The sequence below is a fragment of the Zootoca vivipara genome, chromosome 9 (genome assembly GCF_965207765.1).
Source record: "Zootoca vivipara chromosome 9, rZooViv2.hap1.1, whole genome shotgun sequence".
Lineage (NCBI taxonomy): Eukaryota > Metazoa > Chordata > Lepidosauria > Squamata > Lacertidae > Zootoca > Zootoca vivipara.
In genome coordinates, this window is record NC_142592.1 from 38,960,736 (window position 1) to 38,981,238 (window position 20,503).

General features: G+C 42.4%; 1 protein-coding gene across 2 annotated transcripts in view; it reads left to right on the plus strand.

Moving 5' to 3' along the window:
- Positions 1–20,503, plus strand: part of UTP20 (UTP20 small subunit processome component) — a 63,315-nt gene that overhangs the window by 4,976 nt on the left and 37,836 nt on the right. For both annotated transcript variants that reach the window (XM_035128257.3, XM_035128259.3), the window contains exons 4-22: positions 482–614; positions 950–1,138; positions 1,761–1,842; positions 4,405–4,542; positions 5,258–5,413; positions 5,882–6,028; positions 6,827–6,961; positions 7,712–7,789; positions 7,892–8,070; positions 8,372–8,527; positions 11,075–11,163; positions 11,418–11,523; positions 12,039–12,189; positions 12,635–12,697; positions 13,298–13,456; positions 17,062–17,138; positions 18,135–18,214; positions 19,089–19,332; positions 20,093–20,305. In XM_035128257.3, coding sequence (XP_034984148.2) covers positions 482–614; positions 950–1,138; positions 1,761–1,842; positions 4,405–4,542; positions 5,258–5,413; positions 5,882–6,028; positions 6,827–6,961; positions 7,712–7,789; positions 7,892–8,070; positions 8,372–8,527; positions 11,075–11,163; positions 11,418–11,523; positions 12,039–12,189; positions 12,635–12,697; positions 13,298–13,456; positions 17,062–17,138; positions 18,135–18,214; positions 19,089–19,332; positions 20,093–20,305 — 2,575 coding nt within the window. The remainder of the gene's footprint in view (positions 1–481; positions 615–949; positions 1,139–1,760; positions 1,843–4,404; positions 4,543–5,257; positions 5,414–5,881; positions 6,029–6,826; positions 6,962–7,711; positions 7,790–7,891; positions 8,071–8,371; positions 8,528–11,074; positions 11,164–11,417; positions 11,524–12,038; positions 12,190–12,634; positions 12,698–13,297; positions 13,457–17,061; positions 17,139–18,134; positions 18,215–19,088; positions 19,333–20,092; positions 20,306–20,503) is intronic.

Here is a 20,503-nt window from a genome sequence, read left to right on the forward strand (position 1 = left end):
TGCTTTTTAATCACCTGCTGGCTTTGAGCCTTTTAAGCTGGGAGCCTTGTAATACGAGCAAGAGCTGGAAGGCACGGGTAATGCATGCTGGCCATTCTTTCTATGGCCTGATGCTGATGCAATCCTGTATACACTAACCTAGGAGCAATGGATTCAAGCTACAAGAAAGAAGATTCCACCTAAACATTAGGAAGAACTTCCTGACAGTAAGAGCTGTTCGACAGTGGAACTTGCTGCCAAGGAGTGTGGTGGAGTCTCCTTCTTTGGAGGTCTTTCACCAGAGGCTTGACAGCCATATGTCAGGAATGCTTTGATAGTGTTTCCTGCTTGGCAGGGGGTTGGACTGGATGGCCCTTGTGGTCTCTTCCAACTCTATGATTCTAAGTCCTGCTGAACTCAGTAGATTAGTGTTCCTGAAACTCCATGAAATAAATCATTAAGGTGTGGTTTTTGTGTGTGTGTGTGTGTTTTTTTTACACAGTGACATTCTACAGGCAGGTAGTCAACAAATGCCAGTCTTTCAACCAGCTGGTGTACTATCAGAATGACATTGTGCAGAGCTTGAAAACCCACCTGCAAGTGAAAGACAGTCTTGCTTTTCAACCTCTTTTGGAGTAAGTACCTACTGCAGTATCTAAAAATACCGCCTGAGTTTCTGTTCATAGGGGAGAAAGGCCATTGGGTATCTTTGGGCAGTTAACTGTTTCTCAGGCCTAGGCTCCCTTTCCTAGAGGGGAATGATACTAACTATGCTCATCACACAGGACTGTAACAAGGTCATGTGATGAACTTCAGGAGTACATTGGGCCATACAATATACAAATACATTCACTTGTGAGCAGACCACGGGACAGTGAGATTTCCCCCAGAGTTATTTGAAATCGTCATGGGATGTGTGTGTTCGAATTATAATGTGGCACCACTGACATTTTCCTATACCTCAATACAGCTTAGTGGTGCAGCTGGCTCGTGATCTCCAGACAGATTTCTATCCTCATTTTCAAGACTTTTTTCTGTCCATTACAAAATTGTTGGATACCCAGGACACGGAGCTGCTAGAATGGACTTTCACCTGTCTTTCTTACCTTTACAAATACTTATGGAGGCTGATGGTGAAGGACATGTCCAATATTTATGGGTAAGCTTATCTACAATAATAATAATAGTAACAACAACAACAACAACAACGCCAGTACACGAGTCTTATTCTGCATCATTTGCACTCTTCTTTATTTGAATCTGGATCTTTTATTTATTTGAATCTTTATTTTATCTGAAGAAGTGTGCATGCACATGAAAGCTCATACCAATGACAAACTTAGTTGGTCTCTAAGGTGCTACTGGAAGGAATGTTTTTTTTTTTTGTTCTTTATTTGAGTTAGACTAGAATGGGTTTTGGTCCCTTTCAGCTCTGATTCTTATAACCAGTGTGATAGCTAGTGGCCCTGATTCTGTGTGCACACAACGGCAGCATATTTCTTTCCCTCTTCTAAATTTCCTGGGAAGAAAATGATATGTTCATTGGGCAGTGTGGTAAGGGAAGCAAGAATGCCTTATCATGTTTACTATTGGTTTGTCTGCAAGGCTTTGTATATATGCTCTGCCACTGAGCTATGGCCATGATTAAATCAGTATAAAATATGTGTTAATAAATTGGCTTTACATCTAATGATGGATTCTAGGAAGCATTGCTGGAGAAATGAATTGATCCTGCATGTTTTTTAGTTTTTTATTTGTATGTTTGAATGTTGTGCTTGCAGATTGTACAGCACCTTGTTGGCTCACCATAAAGAGCACATCAGAAATTTTGCAGCAGAAAGCTTCACCTTCCTGATGCGGAAAGTAAGTGATGTTGGGGCGGGGGCAGGAGAGTGTAAAAGAGGAGTGCCTTCTGTTCAGATCAAGTTTACTACTGCAGCTTTAATATTTAAGATAATACGAAGTGTTACTAGGCATCTCTAGGTTGAAGGAAATGACTGTCATCCATTTAGTTCAGTGTACCTATGAAACTGCTTTATAGTGTCCCACTTTGTATGTCACGGTAAACCATAGGCAAGGGTTTATCATGGGTGCACCTTTCTGGGCTGTGTTCTACCTTAGTGGAAACAACAAACCATGATCCCTGACTCAGCATTGCATCCAAACCAGGAATTATGGTTTGCAAAACCAGTAAGTCAATAACAAACCTTTGCTACCTATTCTGGGTTGTTTTTTTTAAAGGAATGAAACAAACCGCAATCCCTGGTTTGACAGAATGCTAACCCATTTGTCTCCTCCATGCTAGTTAGACCAAGAGAGGAAACAAACAGACCAGAAAGGTACAGTCGTGGTAAGCCATTAGCTATAGTTTATTGTGACATGCGAATAAAGCCAATGAGTAAGACCATCTAGCCAGCATTGTTACCTTTAACTAGTAGCAGCTGTCTGAGGTTTTGCCTATATCCTGTTCCCTGACCTTTTTAAATAAATAAATAAATAAATAAATAAATAAATAAATAAATGGAAATGCCATGTATTAAACATGGCAACTTTTGCCTGCAAAGAATATAATCTGTCACTGAGCAACGGCATCTCCTCTCTTGTGGATGGAGTATTCTCGGAGAAATAGGGCGAGTTCCTACTTTAGCCATAGGCTTGTTAGGTGATTTGGTGGTCTCAGCCCCTGTTGCCAGCCTTTCTACTTGTGTTCCTCTGCTGATGAAAGGCACATTGGTCCAGCTTCTGTGAGTGAAAAAACCACACACCCTTTTTCAGATCCCCCCTCTCTTCTACAGCTCTTCCTGCCCTGCACCTCCCATGCCTTGAAAACTCTGGAGCAGATTTGATGGGTGGACGGATGGTTTCAGAGGGAAGGGAATACAAGTGAAAATTGCCCTTTATTTTCTGCTTGGTGCAGTTTCTGCTGGATCAAACAGCCTTCCGTCAGCCAAAAGACATAACTAGATGCAACATATAATTTTTAGTATTTAAAATGCTAATACTGTGCTAAGGTTGCTTCTGATACATGATGTCATTAAACCTTGCAGCTACCCAATCATTATCATCTCCCCTGTTTCACCATAGGGCTGAAGAATGTGGGGCTTTGAGGTTGTTTCTTCTCTCAAGTCCATCTCATGCTTTAATGCCTCAGCTAGGGTTTGAACCAAGAGTTTCCAACTCAGGCACTTAATCACAATGCTAAGCCAGCTCTGTACTGACCTGTTTCACAGGCTGTTGTAAGGGTGGGTGAATCATCCTGCCCCAAATTAAATGGCCTTAAATTGTTATCTTTTGGATGCAGACAAAGTACTACTTCATCGCTGGTCTTTGCAGGCTTTGAAGGAGCTATGTTTGAAGATTTACTACAACACATTTAGTGGGAGGTGGTAAGGGTAATGGATGACAGGCATTGCTCTGCATTGGCTCAGAATAAAGAGTAGTCAAAACTTTTAAAGACTAGGATTGGTTACACTGAGTGTTCCAAACTGAGACATGTTTACAATGCCCAATTTTCTGTTAGGACTCAGCATAGTAGAAGGCGCTAGGTAGGTTGGGTTTTTCTGCCTGTTATAGAACAGTGACTGTAACTGTAGTGTTCTTAGTAACTGGTGCAATTTCTAACTATACCACATAGCAGAATAATAAGAAAAAGCAAAACTTGAAGTAACTTTTCTGACATTAGTTTACTGGTCAAATGCTGAACCACTTCCCCTGAAGAAAACAAATGTTTGAAATGTATTGGGAAATCTGATGACCAGTTTCTAAATAAATCCTCTTGCACCTATCACCTTCATGTTTTCTCTTTGAGATAGTGCACTCCTTTACTTATTGTTGTTAGGATGCTATTTAGGCTGGTCAGTTAATGGCTTTGGGCACCTCACTGGTTTATATTTTGTTCTGGCAATATGGTTGCCACTGGGGAGATGAACCATGTTTTGCTCTTGGCTTGCATTACTAGCTGCTCATGGGTAAAAGGCTTCTCTGTATGTGTGAACTGATAGCAACTCTGCTGGGGAACTGGTGGTTTCCACAGCACATAGCCATCGGTCTGCAAAACATGGACAGCTCAATGTAAATGTAATGTACCCATGTGGACTGGGTGTCCAATTAACTCTTCTTCTCAGCATCAGTTGTATTGTGGGGATAACATATGAACCAGCCTTGCCTCTTGGCCTGACCTGCTTAATCAGTGTAACATTAGAAGACACTCCCAAGTTTCTGAGAAGGACAGGTAAAGTATGTAACTAATACATGCTATGGTGCTTGAAATCTACTTTTTCCCATTTAGTTTGTATACATTGTAGCACCAATATAAAGCTGGGAGTGTAAAGAGGTAAGAGTAATAGCAGGGATTTTAATTAGCCGTTCGAGGTAGTATGTTTGAATTAAAATAACTGGGGCGCAAACTGTAATTTTGTTTCCTAGGTTTCAGACCAGAATGCTCTCTTAAACGTAATGTTCCATGACTTGGAAATGCACCCAGAAAAAGTAGAAGGTGTCGGACAGCTGATTTTTGAGACGTGCAAAGGCGTTAGGAACATGTTCCATTCCTGTGCTGAAACGGTAATCAATCCAGTGCATGAGGCAAATGGAAAATTATAAAATGCCTGATTCGCTAGTGAATTTTTAACTTGCTTCCATAGATGATTGGTCTAGGTTGTTTTGCCCTAAATTCCCCCTCCTTCCCCAATAGACAAATAGCAAGTCTATTTCACACACTTCAAGAAGACTTTCAGGGTATTATATCTCTAGTTCTTTTTTTCTTTTTTAAAAATTATTTAATCGGTCAATACTTGGCACAGTTTCCATAAGGAGAAACTGTGTGTGTGTGTGTGTGTGTGTGTGTGTAATATATGGGATGTGGTGTAATGGTTAGAGTGTTGGACTCTATGACCTGGGAGAACAGGTTTTAAATCCCCACTCAGCCATGAAGCTCACGGGGCGACTGTCAGTCTCTCAGCTTGCCCTACTTCATGAGGCTGCTTTGAAATAAAAGTGGAGAGAACCATGCATACCACCACCTTGAGATCCTTTGAGGAAATACAAATAAATGAGTATGTATAAATAAATAAATAAAATTTTGGATAGAAAACTTTCCTAGTTGCTTAATGCTAATCTTGCATAAAGGATCAGGTTGCCATGAAGCAGCAGTAGCCTCCTTTAAGCTGAAAGTTGTTTACTGAAGAGTAAATGAGTTTATGTTCAGGGTTAGAGTGAAAAATATTTTTTATGTGAACTACTTAAAAACATTAAAGATGTGTGTAAACCCCCCCCACAGGTTATAACATTAATTCTGAAAAAGCTGGGGCCACTTACAGAAACAGAAGTGACCCTCTCCTGGAACTTGGTTGGAGAAGCTTTCGAACATATGGCAAAATCAGCTGCTGGATTCATCTATAAAGAACATTTCAGTGTATTTTTCAGATGCTTGCAAGTGAGTTGTAATTAATTAAAATAGAAAGGGGCTCTACCCTCCTTTGAATTATGGTGGTATGTGGTAGGAGATGGGAAAGTCATGTGGTGTGTGTCATGTGTTGAGCTGGCAGGCATCTAGAACCATGTTATTTTACTGTTGTCAACACACTCTGATTGATTTTAACAATGTTGCCTGTAGAATTGGGTGGAAAAACACTGTCCTTAATATATTAAATTTATCAACGACACTTTAAAAAAGCTGCTTTTAATTGTGAATAACAAGCAAAACTTTTATTTTGTCCGAGATACCCATTCTTCATGAACTCCCATTCATGTGGTCTGAGTAAAGGGGTGGGAAATAAGGTCACAAACCACTGAATTGCACTTTCTTGGGGAACCTTTTGTCTAGTTAAGCAGCAGCAACAACAGCTATGGAAACGTCTGACTTTGGGTGCAAAACCTTTTTTTTTTTAAATCAACCACACAGAAATCAATACTTGATCTGCAAGAAAAGATAACGAAGGACAACTGCTGTGAAGCTTCTGAACAGATTGAGAGGGTATTGCAAGTGTATTTGATGTTAGCAGAATATGCACAAGGCTCCAAAATTGTTCAGCCTGAAGAAGTTTGTAAGGTCAGTAAAACTTTCCTCTGCTAGAACAGATCATGTACATCTGACATGAGAGAGGATATGAAGCAAGGGGGAAGCAAAGCAGGAAGCAATGTTTAGCTTTTGAGGTTATTTCAAGGGTTTGGATCTAGTGGTAGAGAGGGTGCAGCTATGAGTGAAATTTATTAGTCATCTTCAGCAGCTTGGCAAGGATTCTGTTGATCTAGATTAACTGTTGGTCTATGACCAACAATCCATCAATGAACTGATGGATTCATTGTTGATCTTCACTTTCTTTTTTTCTTTTTTTACAATGCTATGACTATTTTGCTATATTGTTGTGCTATGTCAGAGATACTATTCAAGAAGGAAGAATGCCTTAGTGCAAAGGAATGTGGTATCAGAAAGATTTAGGGATAGGCGTGACTCCAAATGTGATGAACTGTGGCCTTAGGCCCCACTACTATACTGTTTTAGGTAACTAATGAAGACCTGGACAGCTTTTTGAAAAGGCCTTTGATTAATTCTACAAGTTTGCCAGCTCAGTTCTTATATTTCTTTGTGCTGCTTGAATGTTTATTCTGTTGTTGTTGTTTTTTACTGTCTGTTAGCAGCTTTGAGTCTCCTTCAATAAATAGGCAGGATGCATTAAAAAAAATACTGTACAGGTCACTTTTGACTAGTCTTATAAGTCAGAGATTTCATTTAAGCAAAGAACAAAAAGCTTCTAGCACTCATGACTTCAGATAGAAACAGGAATTCTAGTTCTTCTTGCCGGAATTTCTAAGTGTGTTTTTAATTGTTCATGTTTTCATTTCACAGACATTAACAAAACTGATAGAAACACCTGACCTCTCAGTGCCCTGTCGTGATACTCTGCTTAAAGTTATTTCTGTTCTGTTTCTTGATGAGAGTGTCTTCTTGCCTGATTCATTGGTCAAAGAAATTGTTGAAAAGGTAACAAAATGTTAGGCTGGACTTGGTTGAGTATTACGGACATTCTACTTTTGAGCACCTGGTCTGCAAGACTTGGTTCATACATTACCATTTTCTGTGAGTGAATATATGCAAACAGGCTCACTTTCCCCATACAAGTCTCCTGGAAATAGGAAGAAATCACTTTTCTTCTGGCAACCAATACAGGCAGATGCAGCTGGACGTAAATGCCAGAGTTTCTCTCCTCCCAGCTGAGCAGCTGAACTGCTAGGATCAAAGTAGTAGTTGGAAGCTATTTGCCATAAAATTCTGAGTCCATGTCTTGAGCGAGTTTCGTAGGGGAGACCCATAGCAAAGTGGCAGGGTTCCCCAGACCCCTCTGGTAGCATAAGAGGTCTGCCTGAGACCTTCAGTTGGAGTAGATATTACAAAGTTAGATGTCTGAGCACAGTTTCATATTGTCCCACATGGGTTCATATGCACAAGCAGCCTCATTGACAACTGCATTTATAGAGATGTGCGTGTCTGCAAGTTTTGCATGATCAGTGAATATTTTTCTGTACGCTAATGGAGTAAACACTGGAAAAGACACCACGGATAAGGTGGTTCCCCATTTCATAAGTTTTGTGTCTCAATTTCCTTTGGGAGCAAACAGAATTTTGTAGATTATCTTTCGGAATCAGAATTTCCATTGTCCTTCAAAGTAATCCCAATGAATCTGGAACCAGGTCTTTATTTACTTCAATTTACTGTTCATGTGCTTTTTAATAGATCTTCAGAGGTGGATTTGAAAGGCGTTCTTTATGGGATTTTTCTAAAGTTATGTTTCCAATGGAACAATTTGAAAAGGTAGGTGAAGCGTTTACCCCTTTTTCAGCAGCTTGAAAACTGCATCTTAAGGGACAGGAGTTGGTGTGATCCTTGTCTTGTATTGTCTCCTCCCCTTTCCAGCAATTTCTTCCCAGTCTCCTTGAGTATTCTGAGCACTGCATTTGTGGAGAAGATGCTCTGGTTCAGGAGGAGGCCTTGGCAGTTCTGGCTAAACTCATTCTAGAGAAAGCAGAACCTCCCACTGTTGGTTCGATGGCCTTTGAGAAGTATCCTTTCGTTTTTGCGGAATCCGCTAAAGGGTATGTGACTTGAGCAGTTGCTTTTGAGCTGTATCTGTGAGAAAGGAGCAGGTTGCAATGTTCTAGTCTGGTCACTTAAGTATTTAAACATACTTTGGATTAATAAAACTATGCTACTTTTAAATACCAAGGGTGAGGGAACGTGTGGACATTTCCCATTTCCCTCAATCAGCATGGATGGCCTAGTAGTCAGGGATGATAGGAGTTGTGGTCCAGCAACATCTGGGAGGCCACATATTACTTATCCCTGCAGGCAATCTTATGTATCTGTTGTAACGACATACAATCGATTTAATTTTAGATTGAATAGAAGACAGTTGCGAAGTAAAAGAACCGAAGAGAAAGAACAGAAGACTGTTTTGGATCACATTCTGACTTGCATTCAGATACCAGAAAACAGAAGCACGGCTGATCTTTCAAAACCTTGGGCAGCTCTTGTGGTACTTCCTCACATAAGGTGAATATGTGAGGCGCTTACTTACTAACTTGTTTCTATCAAAGTAGGCCACATGTAGGGTCACTGATTTGTAGGCGTCTCTCAAAGCAAACAAGTGCAGTTATTCTTCTGTATGTTAGGCTCTCGTAACGAATGAGCTGGGGGTGTCTACTGTGACGTTGGAGGGTATAGAAATAAAACCCTGCTTCTATGGAAAGCCCAAATGGCCTGGAAAAAGAACACTTTTGCATCTTCCTTCTAAAGATTCAACACCGTTTTGCGATAGGAATTTTTAAACATTTTTTTGGGTAGCACAAAGACAGAGGCAGTAACACTTCCTAAAACCTTTTGCTGGAATAAAGTGATTGTGCCAAAAGCAAAAAAGAAAGGAAGGAAGGGACCCAAGAGTTGCATCCTTTGCAACACTGCAAACCATCTTGGGGCACATCTTGATTCCACTTGCTGCTTCATTGCTGTCCCATGATATATTGCTGACTCAGGCGATATTTCCAGCATTTCCGGTCAGGCCAGTTTTAAGCTGTGGTAAAGGATTAATCAAAATGAACTCTCTTCAAATCCAATGATGTACAGTTAAAATCAACAACAACAATGAAAACTTGTTTTGTATTTCCATATCCCATTATTATTCAAGGGCATTTATGTCGTGGTTGTTTCTGTTGCCATGACAACCACTTTATTCAGGTTGCATTATTTTGAAGTATTGTGGCTAGGGCTTTTTGTGTTTTGTTTTGTTTTTTGAGGGGAGGGCGAAGAATGCCCCTAGTCACTTGGAATAGTCCTGAAAATGTTAATCTTAGTTCGCGAATTGTAGGATAAATTGAAGATGGGTAGAATTTACAGCTGAAACTGTAGAACCAGGTTGTCAGTTAATTCATCCCAGTTAGCCAGTGCAGCAAGCTATAGTTATTGCCACACCCAAACTTTGAAATTCTCTGTCCATGAGATCAGTTTTGCTCCCATCCTTTTTTTGGCCTTCTGCCTTTGTTCGCTACAAGGTTGGCCCAAGAGGCTTTGCTGCCTGAGGCGAAGGGCTTCATGTGCAAAAAACAAACAAACAAAACCCCAGACTGTACTGGCAGTCATACCTTCCTTCTATGTTGCTAGTAAGACAGCCTGCCTCAGGTGCAGTGGGTGATGTTCTGCAAAAGGTGCAAGGCATTTGGCAAATGGAGTCTGTTTCCCAACACTGTGTCACTGTTCTCCACCCCTCAGCACCTCCCACTTCAAGGCAGTTGCCTCATTCTACCTAACAGTAGGGCCAGCCTACTTCTCTGTTTAAAAAAGACCTCTTAGGTCTTTTTTTTTTAAAAAAAAAAATATTGCTGTTTCTTCAACTGTTTTTGTTGCTTGGTCGTCTGGTTTTTTTTGACTTGGTGATTTACGCTTTGGTTGTTAAAAACTTTTTTATATGCAAAGGCGAGGTATAAATATTTTAAAATAAATGAAACCTGACTTCAAGCTCATTCATAAAGGTGTGCAAGTTCCTTCTCAAGTCGAAGTAGAAATTGAAGTTTACATAGCAATGACTCGAAGCTGCTGGCCTTACAGTAGCTATTGGGACCCTTGTTAGGGCCGAAATAGATCAAATGGCATTCACACAATTAGCCATTATACAATTGCCTTTTAAAAAGTAAATTTCAGGAGGCTTGATCTGGATTGGGATCCTGCTGTGTGGGTATGGGAGGTGTGAACCCTTTGCCCCCTCTTGTAGTCACAAGCCAGAGTGGGCCCCTGACACTTGTGGTTTGGATTGGAAAGGGGGGCGGGCAGAGATTTGCCATGATCTAGATTGGGACTGCAATGGAAAGGCGGCAAAGGATTAAAGCCCACTACCCCACTTCAAGATAGCAAACCCCATGCCTGCAAATAATGCAGTTGCTAATTGTGTGAATGGTGTCATGGAGAGTTTGATTGCATATGCTTAAATCAGCACGGTAGTAATATCAGAATAATGGAAATACAAACAAACCATGAAAATATCATGCGTCCTCGTCTTGCCATCCCTTGAGTTCTGTGAGCTTCTTCAGCCTTGTTAAGCCTTAATACATGAATTTTTAGATAAAGTTCTCTGTCCCCTGAGGAAACTATACCAGTGAAAACGGGAAAGATATAGCTGGCCGCTATATCTTTTAGGATGCATGATACATCGTAGCACTTTATTATTGGACTTTTGGCACTTTATATTGGACTTTTTGAACATTGCACTTTCTGAATCTTACTTGCCTTTTCAGATACATTGTATATGTGAAGTATATGTGAAGTTTTCTGGTTGCATATATATTTAGTATTTTCACGGTTTGTTTGTATTTCCATTATTCTAAATCATTTGTCTAGCCCTGGTTAGTCAAGACACTGGGTGTGTTTGGGGGGGGGGCTAAACCCACTTATGTGGAAGTAAATTCCATTGAAGTTAGTGAGACTTGATTCTGTGTAAACACATAGCATTTTTTTTATTTAATTAGTACTTAAGGATGCATACCTTTTTCTAGGTTTTATCTTATACACGTCACTGCAGCTGTGTTACATTTGTATCTCTGTATCTAACAGGCCGCTTGTCAAAGAGAAAATCCTACCAGAAGTTAAAGGTTACGCTGAGTATCTCTTTACTGCTCTTGAGACAGGACAGCCTTCCAAAGGTGAGTTGTTGAAAGTAATTTCTCATTATTCTGCAATGGTGGGTAAAACCAGCATTCTTTGAAAGTGAAACCGATCTCTGCAGAAGTTCTCATTGCAGCTTGTTCATGGTGCACCGAACCATCATTTAGCATTACATGGGAAAGCAGCCAGTCTTTTGCATTTTGTATAGACTTTTAAAAATTAAAGCGCTCCCCAAGGGTGTAGTCACAAAGTATGGATTAATATATAACTTATTCCTGTTTTGTTTTCCCAGGAAGCCTGTTTGTGGTCTGCCATGCTGTGAGCACACTGCTTAGTTTAGCAGAATCCTTGGAAATTCTAGATCTGTTACCAGTGGAACGCATAAAGACTTTGTTGATGTATGTAATGGGGAGATGGAGTTTGCCTTTTATATGGAGCAATATGTTGAGCTTGTGTGTACTTGTTTAATGCTGTGTTTTCCAAAGAGTGCATACATTGGCCAGTAGTAATCATTGGGTTGAAGTGTATCTAACCATATTGCCAGATCAACAGTTTGCTTCAAGTTAAAGACAAATAACACACATTACGTATTAATATTTTACTTTACCATCCATTTTTGCTTATACAGCAGTACCTCCGGTTGCGAACGGGACCTGTTCCAGAGGTCCGGCCGCATCCTGAGAAATTCGCAACCGGAGGTGCCGCTTCTGCGCATGTGCGCAGCGCGGTTTAGCACTTCTGTGCATGTGCACGGCGCATAGAGTGCTTCTGTGCATGCGCGCACTGCGAAACCCGGAAAAATACTTCCGGGTTTGCCTGAAGGATATGTAACCAGAGGTGAACGCAACTAGGGGTACCACTGTACAGTATTTAATTATATATTGACTGATAGTAACATGCCTCTTTTCCCCAGGGCATTTCCTTCAGACCCATCTGCCTTGCTGTTGGCTGATCTCTATTGTACAAGATTGGCATTATGTGGGTACTGTAAACATCTTTCCCAAGAGAGTCTGATGGAATTGCTTTTAAAATTGCAAGCCAATATTTCAAGCAGTGTATCCAAGGTAACATTTGTTTTCTAACAGTTTCTTGCTGAATGCATTGTGTTTCCAAACAGTTACTATTGAGGTAGAATTCCTTAATGAAGAAGCTGGTCAAGGAACATCTGTCATAGGACTGCTGGCTTCTCTATCCCCTCAGCTGAGAGACCAGCCAATTTAGGAGGTTCTTCTCAATGAACTTCCATTCCAGCTGGTCGTTCAAAGAAAACGAGTTCGCTCCCCCCCCCAATCTCTTTTACTTATGAGCCCCATGTTTTAGATTTTAAGGCTAAAAGATGTTTGTAAGATATTTGTAAGCTGCTTTGGGAGCTTATTCTTGGCTAATGAGTAGGAGCAAAATACTTTACGTAAATAAATGATAAATTAATACCTTTCAGTTGCATCCCTTTCATTATACCTGATTTTGCAGCATGAAAAATGCAATGAAATGTGATTTCCCTTTTGATAGGTACGACTGTTGACAATAAGGATTTTAAATCATTTCGATGTCCAGCTTCCTGTGGGGAGTGAGGTAATATTTCATGTAAAACAATGCTGTTTGGGTGCTACCCAAGCAGCTAAGATTGCACTGGTAGATAAAACATTGTATAGTTTTACTATTACATAATTTGTTGAATGTTGTTATGGGGTTCTTCTTTTCTAGGTAATTTAAGATTTAGAGCTTCTGCTTAGTGAGGGCTTAGTTATGCAAAAGTTTAGGAGAAACATAAGAGTTTTATACATTTGAGTTTTTGGAGGGGAGTGGTCAAGAATAGGAATATCTTGAATTTAAATGAAGAGTAGTGTGTTTTTCCTGGTTGAAAATGATTATTTGGTGTCACTACTCAGCACACTCAATTGCTGGGTGTGTTGTTTTCTTACTGTCGTGCCGTTTTTGCTGTACATTTTTTGATACCATATTTATGTGAATCTAATACGTCATCAAATCTAATGCACACCCTAATTTTTGTGACGTCATTTGTCCAGAAATTGTGCACATTAAATTCGAGTGAATATGGTATATTTGATCCTCAGCGGACTTCTAACAGCTGTGAGGCAACTCTTAAGATTCCACAAAGCCTTGTTTTACATAAATCTTGTAACACCAGCTGTTTCTTTTGCTTTTGCTAAGGATATGGCCACGGGGGAGCTGCAGTCTGTATTTGCCATATTGCTTCAAGCTGAACTTGTGCCAGCAAGCATCAATGATTATCGTGAGAAACTGCTCCACTTAAGGAAGCTGAGACATGATGCAGTCCAATCCCTGACCCCTGCGGGGCCTTTACAGGAGGTAAAATGTCCTTCTTGAAGGACATGCTACAGCTTTTCCCTTCTTGCTAAAGGTCGTGTGCAGATTGAATTTCCTTTTGTACTTCATCATAATAGGCTTGACAACATGTGGGCGGTTTAATAACTGGTTTCAAGAAACAAATTAGCTGTAGTGGCTGAGATCCAGTCCTGCATTTCATGCACAGAACAAAGGTGGCCCTATTTTTCTCCTTTGTTTAAGAACACAGGGGATTCCCTGCCTATGTAAAACTGCGGAGACTGAATTATGTTTCTGAATTGGCTGTTGCTAAACAAATGAAAACTATTAAGGGAGATTTGTTTCTGTTAGCAACTGTACTTTTACAGCTGAAGAGGGTTCTCTCTTGTTTTTCTTTTGAAGACAAACCGGTTTCCCTTTACTGCTCTCCAAGTTTACTTTTTGCAGTTGTAAAAGATTAGTTTGTCTTTCTGATCTGTCCCAAATGTTGTCTTTAGTCCATTAGCATAATACCACGTGTTATACCTGGCCAGATGCTTGCAGAGGGAGGGTCTGTATATTGCACAGAGTGCAAGGGGTGGGTTCGATGCAGTGCTTCACTAGATCTATCCTTGCCTATCCTTCCTCTGTAAGGCATGGAGGGGGGAAGCAAGATCTCCATAGGTCTCCTGGACCCACCCTCTGACCTCCACACATTTTCAGAGGAACTTGCACAATTACATGTGCATCCAGGAAACCTGATGCAATAGAATTCCCAATGGCTAGTGCAATCCTATGTACTTGCAGCCTGTTTTCACCGTATGTACTAGTTTTTGGTTGGAGGATGGATGGCGGCTAACAGATTGAGGTTGAATCCTGACAAGACAGAAGTACTGTTTGTGGGGGACAGGAGGCGGGCAGGTGTGGAGGACTCCCTGGTCCTGAATGGGGTAACTGTGCCCCTGAAGGACCAGGTGCGCAGCCTGGGAGTCATTTTGGACTCACAGCTGTCCATGGAGGCGCAGGTCAATTCTGTGTCCAGGGCAGCTGTCTATCAACTCCATCTGGTACGCAGGCTGAGACCCTACCTGCCTGTAGATTGTCTCGCCAGAGTGGTGCATGCTCTAGTTATATCTCGCTTGGACTACTGCAATGCGCTCTACGTGGGGCTACCTTTGAAGGTGACTCGGAAACTACAACTAATCCAGAATGCGGCAGCTAGACTGGTGACTGGGAGCGGCCGCCGAGACCACATACCGTGTTTCCCCTTTTTTAAGACGTAGTCATAAAGTAAGCCATGGCAGGAGTTTTAAGTATTTGCGAAATTTAAGACATACCCCGAAAATAAGGCATACCTTGTTGCTTTCCTTTAGAGCCTCAGAGAGGCTTGAGACCAGGTGGGAGTGGGGTGCATGAATTGAGCGCGTCGCCAGGCAAGCCGCGCTAGGAGGACTCCCCCCCCCCGCTCTTCCCAGGACTTTTTTCCACTCCGGCGGAGTGCCTGGATGGGGAAACCCCTTGGTGTCGGGAGGCCTGCTAGCCCCTTCCGTGCCGCCGGAGCGTAGTGGGCTGCATGGCCCAAAGCTGAGCGGCGGTGGGAGTCCCGCGGGCCCTTCCGCGCCGCCGGGGCAACAGATGGCGACGGGAGCGCTGCTGGCCCATTCCGCACCGCTGGAGCGTCATGGGAAGCATGGCCCGAGGTAGAGCGGCGGCGGGAGGCCTGCAGGCCCTTCCGTGCCACCGGGGTGACAGATGGTGGCGGGAGCGCTGCTGGCCCCTTCTGTGCCACCAGAACGTTGTGGGCTGCATGGGCCAAGGCCCGCGCGATGGACGGCGGAGGGAGCACTGCTGGCCCCTTCCGCGGGCGAGTTGGTGGCTGATTGACAGGCGGCCTCGCCAATGCCTGGAGGGAGAAGGGCGGCGAGGAGCAAGCGAGGGAACCCCCACCTTGCTCCGGCTGCTAATGGAAATGGCCCGGGGTGGGGAGGCGGGAGTGCCTCAGGGAGCGCGGCTACGGCGCTGCTAGCTGTGCCTCAGGCACCGCCGCTGCCGCTTTGCCCAAAAAACCCTCGGGGGTGCTCGTCGGGTGGGCCACGACGAACTCGCCCCGTTCCCTCTGGAGTCAGGGTGCCACCGCCGGCGCCTCCTCCTGGGGCAACTCCGCGGGACTTCAGTGTATCAGTGTAAAAAAAGCGCGCGTTTAAGGGTTTTGAGTTTAAGGGCGCAGAGGAATCCGTGCGCGCTCAAGCAGGAAAGGAAGTTTAGCTCCTCGAGCTGCCGCCCCTTATGAATGCGTGTTTCGGTGGTGTGGACAAGGTGTGGACACGGGTCTCGTTTCCCCCTCACGGGACAGGGCGTACACAGGCATCTTTCAGACGACCTGCTTCGCGTCTCTCTCATATCCCCCCCCCCGCTCTCACGCCTCGATTTCGTGCCCCTCGGCTCCCATGTTAGCGATGGGATGGATGGCAGCACCCCGAGCCAGTAAGGTACCGGACTGTAATAAAAACCTAATAAAAAATTAAAACATCCCCTGAAAATAAGACACCTTGTGTTTTTTTGAGGAAAAAAAGTTATAAGACGGTGTCTTAAAAAAGGGGAAACACGGTAACACCGGTCTTGAAAGATCTACATTGGCTCCCAGTACGTTTCCGAGCACAGTTCAAAGTGTTGGTGCTGACTTTTAAAGCCCTAAATGGCCTTGGTCCAGTATACCTGAAGGAGCGTCTCCACCCCCATTGTTCTGCCCGGACACTGAGGTCTAGTACCGAGGGCCTTCTGGCGGTTCCCTCATTGCGAGAAGCCAAGTTTCAGGGAACTAGACAGAGGGCCCTCTCTGTAGTGGCAACCGCCCTGTGGAACGCCCTCCCATCAGATGTCAAAGAGAAAAACAGCTGCCAGACTTTTAGAAGACATCTGAAGGCAGCCCTGTTTAGGGAGGCTTTTAATGTTTAATAGATCACTGTGTTTTATTTTTCTGTTGGAAGCCGCCCAGAGTGGCTAGGGAAACCCAGCCAGATGGGCGGGGTATAAATAATAAATTCTTCTTCTTTCTTCTTTCCTCCTCCTCCTCCTCCTCTTCTTCTTCTTCTTCTTCTTCTTCTTCTTCTTCTTCTTCTTCTTCTTCTTCTTCTTCTTCTTCTTCTTCTTCTTCTTCTTCTTCTTCTTCTTCTTCTTCTTCTTCTTCTTCTTGAAAAGACAGAAAGATTGATTCCAATCCCCCTTTGTGTGTTTCTTCTATGTGTGATGGGGAATTGAAAATACACCTTGTGCGTCTCCATGCACAGAGCACCTATTGAAGGCCAGTTCATGCTTTTCCTTCTTTGCAGTGGCACCCACTGCTATAGGAGCAGACGGATAATTCATTTACATATTGTTACAAAACACAAGGGGATGTATTTTGGAAAACCATTGCAGTGAAGCAGGCCATTGCTATTGCTCCAGGCTTTTCTCCTTTGTCACAGTAGAATGAGAGGAAACATTTTGATTTACTAGAACAATTGAGTTGCTAGAGCTTACAGGGACCAGGTAAATTAACAGGTTGTAATTGTTAAATGGAATTGTTTGGTTTTGTGAGAATGAATACCACTAATAAATGTATTAACGATGGTTTAAAGATACAAAAAACCCATATTGAAATATTATCCTAGGTGCCTCTTCGGTATTTACTGGGAATGCTTTATATCAACTTCAATCCATTGTGGGTTCCTGTGATTGAGCTTATAGCGTAAGTATTTCCTCCCTCTCCTGAATAATAAAAAATGTATAAACAAATAAAAATGGATCTCGGTGAGAGTTTTACATGTATTTTGATAGGTGGGGAAATTAAATTAATTGCAAGGCGTATTTCTGCCTGGATTTCTGAATGTCCTTTTTTAAAAGTGAATGGTTTGCATCTTCATGCATTTGGGTCAAATTCATTCCTTATTTTAGAAAATGTCCTCCCTGTTTCCTAAGGCTTATGGTGCAAAACATTTCTTTATCTTATTCATAAATATAAGTTTGCAGTATTTTCATTTTACACATTCTTAACTGAAGCTGAGGCAGAGTGGGCTGTTGAAGGCCACTAGTAAAGCAATGAGCTAAAATTTGATTCCAGGCTTCCCATATAATGAAGAGAATGACTATCCCATATAGGAGTGTATATTTATGACAGGAATAGGAGACCTCTGGCTTTCCAGATTTTGTTTGACTACAGCTCCCAGCATCACTGACTATTGGGTATGCTGGCTGGGATTGAAGGGAGTTGGGGCCTATCAACATCTGAAGGTCCACCTCTTGATTTACAAGATTTTGCAAAGCACTTTTGGATTCTCACATGACCAGAAGGAAGCCCTGTAAACCAATATCAGAAAACTGTAAATCCTTAATAGTGTCAGTGAACCAAACAGGACAGCTTTGTTTTTATGCACTATCTTTGGTGGACATAGCCAACCAGGAACTGCAAGCAGTAGTGCATGATATTCCATGCTGGGGAGTAAGTGGGCCAGCAGAGGAGAAATGGAGTACTTTGGTTTCTATGCTGGGCACAGAGGAGGGATCAACAGCACTCTCGTCTTTGCCCAACATAGAAATGCAGTGCTATATACTCTTTTTTTTTTGCCAACTCCTAGTTGACTGGTATTATTTTTCTTCCTTTATCCTAGTAATATTTTGTTGTTTTATTTTATGGGCTGCCATTACCTAATTTTACATCCTCCCCCTTTCTTTATTTTTTAATTAGCTCTCATGCAAATGAAATGGAAAACAAACAGTTTTGGAAAGTTTACTTCGAACATTTGGAAAAGGCTGTCATTTATGCTGGTAAGAGAAAGCAATTTTAATGGTTTCATAATAGTCCAGCCAAGATCAGAGCTGCTCATGAACCAAGTCTAGGGGTTTCTGACTTTGTACAGTTCAGGAGAGTTTTTTTTCTTCTCTCTTCTCTCCCACTTCATTCTCAGTCTCAGAATGAGAGGTGTTCCAAATGTCTCAAAGTTGTTTCCTCTCTTCCTGTTGCTGCTTTTGTTCTTCCTAAGAAAAGAAACTAGCAGTTTTCACCGGTCCAGCTTAGAACAACTTCTAAGGCTGTGGTGGGAGCAAGACTTCTCCTTCCTTGACCATTGGCCATGCTGATGGTAGCCCCACAACACCTGGAGGAGACCATGTTAGCTACCTCTGCTCTATACAAATGTTATATCTGCTTAAAGACATCCAGCAAGCTTTATACATTGGATAAAAAGCTGTTGGTCTCTCAAGGGGCTTCAGAGCTTGCTCAGCTGGGGCCAGGAGCCTTTCCGCCCGCTATCAGAGCAGCAGGTTGGGGCCAGCTCTATTGAGATGAGAGCTGCGGCAGTTTCACCCGGCAGGTGGGGCCAATGCAGCTTTTTGAAACATTCCGCTATACGGTATCGCCAAACCACGATGTTTGGATGGAGATATGGTGCAGTGTTGAAAACCCAACATCGCCCAGCCCTGGCCTCCACTTGTCTTAACTATAGCTGCATCATCTTGTTGGAACAATTTCTAATAAATCTGTTCTCCCACTTTTTATGACATACCCTCCAAGAGCAGCGGGGTACTGTATTAGCTGCAGTGCCTTCAAAACAGTAAATAGAACTTACGGCCTTGTACTAATACATCATCAGACGCCTCTAAAGAGTAATAAAATAGAATTTTATTTTTGCTTTTTCTGTAGAGAGAGAGCTACATAATGAGCTGGAAGAAGATCAGTGGGACATTATCGATGCTCAAGGAGAAGAAATCCATGGAAGAGATGTCAGAACTTTGTATCTTGAGCAGCTGAAATGTCAGACATGCTGCCATGAGAGGACAGATCACGCGAATTTTAGGCTGCTGCTTTGGAAGGCAATGTCAAAATTTCCGGACAGAGTGGAGCCCAGGTCTAGAGAACTCTCTCCACTTCTCTTAAGGTTTATTACGTGAGTATTTTCACCGAGGGTGGGCAAGAGAGGGAATAATTTTTGAGTGTACTGGTTTTAAATGCTATTGAAAGTACCTGCGTAATTTTTAAGACAACTTCAGGGATCACTCTATATTTGTGTGCAGACATAATTCTCAAAACTTAGCGAGAAATTAGCTTAGCCCTAGCCATGATCTGCACATAACTGCTGGGAGGTAAAAATTGTTGGAGAAATGGGAGGTTGTTTGGGAGGGAATTCCAGGCAGAGGAAAGAATAGAACAACAGAAAATAGAAGGTTCTAGTAACTTCCATGAGTTGATGAGACAGAAAGACAGACAGACAGGGCCTACCTGGCTGGGGGGAACTGCAACACTAGCTCCCCAACGGGTGTTTTGCTATCACTTACTGGGAGGCATGATGGTGAGATGGTGGGGAGGTCAGTGGGTGAGTGGCAGCAACACACCATCTGGAAAATAAGCACCATGGCTCTGCGCCACCAGGCAAACAACTTCTGGAGAAAGGCTATAAAGATAGCTAAATGTCAGTGTTAAATATAAGCAGTAGGAGTTTGAGGTTGGTGCGTAGAATAACAGGGAGCCCGTGTGGAGACTTAAGGAGAGGGAGGTGTGAAGTAATCACAACATGAAATATATATTTTTACCGAGGCATTTGAATAAATCGAAAAGAGAGAAGCGACAGGCAGGAAGGCCTAACTAGAAACAGACTGCAGGAGTTCTAGCCCATCCCTTTTTTTGTTTTCTTGCTTTTCTTTTTACAGCAACGAATACTATCCTGCAGATTCACTGGTAGCTCCGGCCCAAGACCTTAGAAAGAAAAGTGGTAGCAATGTAAAACGAGACCTCACCGTGGAAGGAGATGCAACAACCATGAAAGATGATGAGAAGGATGAGAATGAGGGAGAGAAGGAGACTTCTGAAGAGCCAGTGATGGAAGAGATGCCAAAAAAGAAGACTAGGAGAGCTGCGTCAAAGTAAGCTTTGCTTAATTACAGGGAAGGAAAACTTTCTGTCCCACAAATATTGTAGAAGATCAGGTTGAGAAGAGGAGGGTTGGGGTGGTGAAACTTACATTCTTTTACATAGTGTGTGCATAAGGTGAAGAATATCACTTTTGAATGTAATTTGGCTTGTGGTTCTTACTCCCCCATGAATGGCCCATAAAAAATTGG